General features: G+C 42.7%; 1 protein-coding gene across 1 annotated transcript; it reads right to left on the bottom strand.

Annotated features, from left to right (window-relative positions):
* Positions 1 to 2,024: 2,024 nt before the first annotated feature.
* On the bottom strand, positions 2,025 to 4,383 carry IL17F (interleukin 17F). The gene is made up of 2 exons (XM_043591642.1): positions 3,793 to 4,383; positions 2,025 to 2,671 (listed from the first exon to the last, which is right to left on the bottom strand). Exons 1-2 carry the CDS (start codon positions 3,978 to 3,980, stop codon positions 2,431 to 2,433), a joined length of 429 nt encoding a protein of 142 aa, XP_043447577.1. The 5' UTR covers positions 3,981 to 4,383; the 3' UTR covers positions 2,025 to 2,430.
* Positions 4,384 to 6,893: the final 2,510 nt, after the last annotated feature.

Raw genomic sequence — 6,893 nt, forward strand, 5'->3', positions numbered from 1 at the left:
CTACTTGCTGTTCCCCTAACATGCCAGGCTTTTTTGTTCCTCTGTGTTTGCTTATACTGTTCCCTGTGCTATGAATGCCCATCTCCCGTTTTCCACTAAACCAATTCAGATTCATTTCAGCGCAAATCTTCTCCTTTCTGAAATTTACTGGATAGCTATCACCCTCTGTGTCTTCTTATCATTTCCTACCTTGATTATAGTATTTAGCACATTGTTTTGAAATTACATGTGTACATGTATATAACAAGGTAATAATATCTTGGTACACTCAGAGGTGTGATTTTTTTTTTCCTCTTCAAATTCCTTCCTCTGTATACTTCTCCTACCCTTTTTTATATGTATTTTTATATGTACTTTTTATAGTACTACCCTCAGGATAGGGCAATTAGTGCCATAATCAGCAGAGAAAGGATTCATTGCACAAATTTGAACACCAACATGGACTTGTGAGATTCATAGCAAAATTATGAAGTTGATAGATAGGACAGAAAATCTTTTCTAGATTTCAAGAGCTTGAACACTTTAAGTACAAATGTCAATATTTATACCATTAGCAAAAGATTATACAGCCAAGAGCTGAAGAGCCAGCCTACCCAGCTACTCCATTTCTACTCTCGCCTAGACTAGAAGAAAGTTATCCAAACTAGAGTTAAAGATAGGTATCAAGTTTCTGACACCAGCCTATCCTCAAGCCAAGTTTCAGGTGGGAGTGAGAACTTAGGCCCCACTTTCTCCCTCGGACCTGGAAAAGTAGCAACAATGCAGATGTATTCTGAGCCAGTGGTAGCATTAAGGAGAAAATGTGCTCTGCCATGTTGAGGCAAAGGAGGGATGAGAGAACCTCTGACTTTTCCCCAGAGTGGCATGGAGACCAGAATCTGGAGGCTCCTGTGCCGTGCCCCCCCCCCAAGAAGCATAAGATATGGATGAAGGACAACCAGTGACCCTAAAAGTCCCAGAAATCTAAATGAGGACGATGCAAAGGGATTGCATGGCTCCAATGACCAGAGCCTCTGTGGACGGCCAGTCCCAACACTGTGGCCCTTCCATATGCATTTGTCTTTGCATCTCCAGTGGCTAGCACAGTGGCCAGTAAATGTTCACTTTGTACAATAATGTAGCCAGGAAGACGGAGCAGTAAAGAGTTACCAGGGAAACTCAGTTCTGTTTACACCATTTTCCTTAATTCTCCATGTAACCAAGTACCCTTAATAATAAAATAACTCTCCATCTCATACAAACAGAGAAAACTGTAGTTGCCAGAAGCTGGGGGGTGGGAGCAGAGAAATGAGAAGATGTTGGTCAAAGAGTATGAATTTATTTATAAGATGAATACTTCTGGAGGTTTAATGTATAGTGTGGTAACCATAGTTATCAATACTGTATTTATTGTATGCTTGCCATTTGCAGAGAGATCTTAAATGTTCTCCATAAACATAAACACACAGAGGTAACTACATGAGGTGATGGAAGTGTTCACTACCTTACTGTGGTAACCAGTTCACTATAGAGAGAGAGAAATAGAGAGACAGAGAGACAAATCATCATGCTGTATACCATAAACTTACATAATATTATCTGTCAATTATACCTCAATAAAGCTGAGAAAAAAGTCTCCAAGATCTCTCTCTCTCTCTCTCTCTCTCTCTCTCTCTCTCACACACACACACTGCCACATACACACTAATAATAATAACTCTAACAGTAGCCTCTGATGAAAAACTGATGAGGAAATGTGAAAAACAAATAAGTATATAGAATTCAAAATCTTTATGGTTATAAGCTCTGTGAGTATAGGTCAAGACTGGAAACAAACACCTAAAGTATTTTTCAATCATGAATACTTTATTACATTAGTACTAGATATGTTAATTTTTCTCCTAAAATTTTATATAACCAATATATCATAAATATACAGAGAGTTTCCTTACAAATGTAAGTATCAGGCCAACTTCTGTGTTTAGCAAATGTTTAATAAACATATGCCCTAGATCCTTATCCCCATCCTTCCCACCCCACCCTGCACTGTCCCTCCCACACACTCTTACATTGTGGTTGTATTTTTTACATTTTCATCCACATGGCACAGAGCCCCAATTTGCCAACAGAATTCTCGGGGAGTGGCACCATATCACAGTGTTGATGTGGCTAGGAAGTGGTCATCGCTGCACGTAAACAGAGCAGGCCAAGGGCGCCTTCATATTCCTCCGGCCATTTTCAGGGGGCTGGGGCAGTGGAACCGCTCAGGACTATGCTATGATTTGGAGGCGCCCCAGAAACCTAACACTATAACTACTACAGAGCTTTGAGAATTCCGCACAGGTCTTATCAAGAGGCCTATGAAGTGGAGAAAATTGGGACCACACAGGACTGGCTGAAGAGCGCTGGGTAAGGAATGGCATTTTCCAGCTTCTTCAGCCAAGCGGCCGTTCAGGCGCGCACGTAGCGGACGATGGGGGTGACACAGGTACAGCCCACAGTCACCCGCACCTTCTCCAGCCGGAAGGTGCGAGAGCAGCCCTGGGGCTCCCTCCGCAGGACCAGGAATTCCTGCTGGATGGGAACGGAATTCATGGAGCTGTCTTCCTGCCCCTCGGCGTTGATGCAGCCCGAGTGCCTGCACTGGGCCTCCACGATCTCCGAGGGGAACCGGTTGGGGTCTCGGGTGATGCTGCAGGAGGAGCAGATGAAAGCAGGTGGTGAGACAAGGGAGATGGAGATGGACAAAAGTGAGAGCCTCGTAGCGCTGGCTGCTCACCTGCAGGGAGGCATTTCCCAGCAACCCAGGGCTGTAGCCAGCTGGCCTGGATTCATACACTGCCCTCCGGCAGGTGTTTAACTGCCAAAGCCTGTTTCTTCCACTCTAAAATGGAGATTCTCATAGGTCTCTTTCATGGAATGGTTGAGAATATTCAGTGATACAAATGCACACAAAACGCTACACTGAAATATTGGCATTCAATAAATGTCAGATCTTTTCTTTTTCATTGCCCTGTTGCTATTATTTAGTTTTCATCCTTTGCCTAGATATGGAACATGACTAGTCAGTCTAATATACAGTCTACAAAGCCTGCTGCTTGGAGAGGTAAACCAAAGCCCCAGAGGTCTGTGAATGCACCACATACTCTCAGTTTCTTCCTGAATACCCGCTCTGCCAGGGGACACAAAGGCAGCAAAGCCATGCCAGCCAACTTGCCACTCCTTTCCTGTGGGAAGCAATTCAGGCAGCCCCAGAAGCCCTTCTAATTGTCCCTGGAATCTATTTTCATACTTGTATTTGGAGCATGTAGATGAGACCTTGCTATTCCAAGATTCCGGCACGTCAGATAGCATCACAGGACAGTACCCTAGACATCCCATCCCCAAACGGGCCTCTCACTCTGCCCTCCTCACCTTTCCTTGCAGGCTGATGTCTAATCTGAGTGGAGCACTCCAAACGGACTTTTCTGGCTCCCACTTATTCAGATGCAAAGATTATTACGTGGGCTGCTTTAAAGAGCCCCCTCTTCCAAGACAGAAAGTTTGTAAATACCAACCCAGGGCTGCGTGGAGCAGGCAAAGGCAGAGAGTCAATGAGAAGTTACAAGCAAAACAGTAGGACCTCTGACCACACAGGAGGACCTAGCCAGAAAAGCAAACTGTGAGCTCCCAGGCAAAGTGGGATTTCTGTTTTTAAGAGCAAATATTAGGGCTTTTATTTTTTTCTATATTTTCTAAATTCTCTACTTTATGATTAGAATAAATAAACATGTTTTTCAAAAGAACGTGAAGATCAGTCTCATTTGCACTTACTTGTAATCCCAGGGGGAACTGGAGCGGTTCTGGAAATCATTTGAGATGGAAATACCCCCCTGGTTTTGCCTGAGAATGCGAATGTCGACCCTCACGCTGTTATCCTCCAGGGGAGGGCACAGGGCTGTATCCCCTGCTTTAGGGTTTTTCCGGGCTGTCACCTCCCTCATGAGGGTGAGCCCCAACATCAACAGCAGCAGGGACTTAACCTGCAAAATAGAGAAAGTTGAGTTCGTTTGGAACTCTGGTGTCAGTTGCTCTCATCCTCTAGCTGAACTCAGCATCCCCAGTCTTTTGTGGGACCAGGGCTTCTCTCTGAATCTCAGGTCCTCACCTGAAAATGGGAATAGTCATACATGAAGATATCAGGGTGCCAAACTGAGTATATCCTCATTAGCCTGGTGATTGAGACTCCCACAGTCTGAGACTTCCTCAACAGTGGGACAGAAAGCTTATAAGGACCTGAGACTGGGTTTAAATCTTGACCTGGCCTCATCACTGAATCTCCGGTTTCTCTTCTTTCCAACTGGGTTATAATACTCCCTTCATAATAATATTCACAAGATTAAATCTAGTGTTCTATATAAAGTACCTATAAATTTATCTAATAAAAATAAAGGATTAATAAATGATAGCTCTTGTTTTTAGTTCCAACCTTGTATTTCATGAATTCTCCTTCCTCCCAGCCAGCCATCTCGCCATGTAGAATACACTGCCCCCACATCTATCTATCCAAACCCTACACTTCCATCAAGGCCCCACTCAGAGGTAGCCTTCTCTAGGAACCATCTCTAAAGTCATTCAATTAAATATATGTTCATTCTCCTTCAGCCATAAAGCACTTGCCATCTAGCATTCAAGTGTCATTTCTTTACTGTCTGAAATGTACTCTCTGTGTTCATGTCAGATATACACCTATTGGATTATAAGTTCCTGCAGGAGAACATGTCCTAGAACAGGTGTTCCACACATACTTTCTGGATGAATGAAATGAAAAAAACAATACAGTTAAATTAACAATATATTTAAACTCAAAGCACTAAGAAAAGCACTGTGCAAAACCAACTATAGCAAAGTTCCAATTATCCATGTTAATTGAAAGAAGCAGAGCCACTAATGATGCACAACTACAGAGAATATGGAAACTATTTGTCTTTAGCTCTGAAACATATATTTTTCCTACTTACACTGAAATATCAGTTTACCTGGTATTACAGGAATGCAGAAAGAAAGTGCTCTGTGAAGACCTACCTAAAAGACGAGGTAAAAATCTCTCTAGCTTCCTTTTGTCACAACCATGTTCTGCTCACCCCACCATTACCACCAACCCTTACTGGGGATGGACAAGTCCCATTACCGACTCTCAACATGATGCAGAAAAGGAGCTGAATCTGGGTTGCTTTCATTCTCTGGGCTCAATGTTGTTCAGGCTCACACTTTCCATGGGTTAAGGTAGGGGAGGTTATTAGACATGTCCATTTAAAGGACCGCCTTTTTATATTTTACAGATGCTGGAGGCAAGAAATGACAAGACTAAAGAGAAAGGTCATGGTGTCAACTTGCCGTATGAAGGTAGGTGACACTAAAAAGAAGTTGAAAGCAAGATTGACCCAGATAAGCCCAAATGAGGCTGATCTGCCTTCAGATAATCAGCAGTTGTCTACTTTCATCTACTACAATCATTCATTCATTCGGCAACTTTTTCTCAACTGTATAGTGTGGTGACTCAAGATACATGCTCTGGAGTCAGATGTCCTGGGTGCATAACTCAGTTTCAGGACTCTGACTAGCTGCCATTCGCACTGCCAGCATGTGGTAAGTATTCAACACAGGGGGACATTAAGTAGACATTGTGCTAATGACACACAATGAACAGGAAAGATGTGGAATTTGCCCTCATGGATCTTCTGTCTAGAGCTATGAAATAAACTTTAAAAAGTTAAAGGATGCTCTTGTAGACCAGAGGGTTCTTAGGTAACTTCCCAAGCCTACCAATTACTTCTTTAAGGTTTCTTTTTTTTCTTTTTTGAGAGAGAGACAGAAAGCACTCCCAAGCCGGGGAGGACCAGAGGAAGAAGGACAGAGAGAATCTTAAGCAGGCTTCGTGCCCAGCAAAGAACCCAATGTGGGGCTTGATCTCACAACCATAAAATCGAGGGTCGGATGCTTACCTGACTGAGCCACCCAGGCGTCCCTTGGGTTTCTTAAGAAAATTCCTCCTGTGTGTTTTCATCTTTTATCTTTAGTATCATATTCACTGAGTCACTTCTCGCTTTCATTATCAAAGCTTTAAAGTAACTGTATCTTATGGTTATGTGATTCAGCAATAATTTCCATGCTTCTAACAAATCATTATATTTGCTTATGTTCTTGGAGTATTTTAGAACACACTTTCACATCTCTTTGAATACTGGATTCTCACAACCACCTCACGAAGTAGGCAGAGCTAGTATTAATTATCCCAATGACACCGGTAAGAGTCATGCCCGAAAAGTAACAAACAGCTTCATTGAGTTCACCAGCTTGTTGGTATCAGTCAGGGGACTCAATCCTAGGTGTCAGTGGTCAGTACCATTGATACTAAAGTTCATTATTATTGTCAATATAAAGCCAGCCGTGGTGCTTTAGTCTTAGCTTTGCCTCCCAAGAGGAGGCAAGCATTTTAAGCAATGTGAACAGCCGTGTCAGAATTGCATGAGCGTTGTAGGTCACACAGCTCTTTATCAGGAAATCAGATAATGCCTGCATATCACTCTAGTTTGTTCCACAAAGCTTTTGATCCGAAACTGTAGATTTTAGTGGTTATGCGCTACAGAGCAGGGGCTCTGATATGGCTCTTGCTGATTCTTAAGAAAATGACACATACAGCACTTCTTCTCTGAGAGGTTCAGAGCATCTTATAGATTTGAATTCTTACAGGCTACCTATGAGGTAGATACACAGATATTACTCCTGTTCTGTACACTAGGAACAGAAGCAAGAGAATGCACTAGTGAAGGTGGGCAGTATCAAGACACTGATGGCCTGACTCTCAGGCTCACCTGAGACTACCTGAGTATTCGTCTTCTTTTTTAATTTTAGTTCTTTTTAATTTTTACTTG

This window comes from Prionailurus bengalensis, chromosome B2 (genome assembly GCF_016509475.1).
Source record: "Prionailurus bengalensis isolate Pbe53 chromosome B2, Fcat_Pben_1.1_paternal_pri, whole genome shotgun sequence".
Classification (NCBI taxonomy): Eukaryota; Metazoa; Chordata; class Mammalia; order Carnivora; family Felidae; genus Prionailurus; species Prionailurus bengalensis.

Excerpts from the sequence above, each read along its gene's own strand:
- IL17F (XM_043591642.1), bottom strand. The coding sequence starts at position 3,980 with ATGTTGGGGCTCACCCTCATGAGGGAGGTGACAGCCCGGAAAAACCCT. Across the intron at positions 2,672-3,792 it reads AGTTCCCCCTGGGATTACAA|CATCACCCGAGACCCCAACC; the intron begins GTAAGTGCAAAT and ends CTCCTCCTGCAG.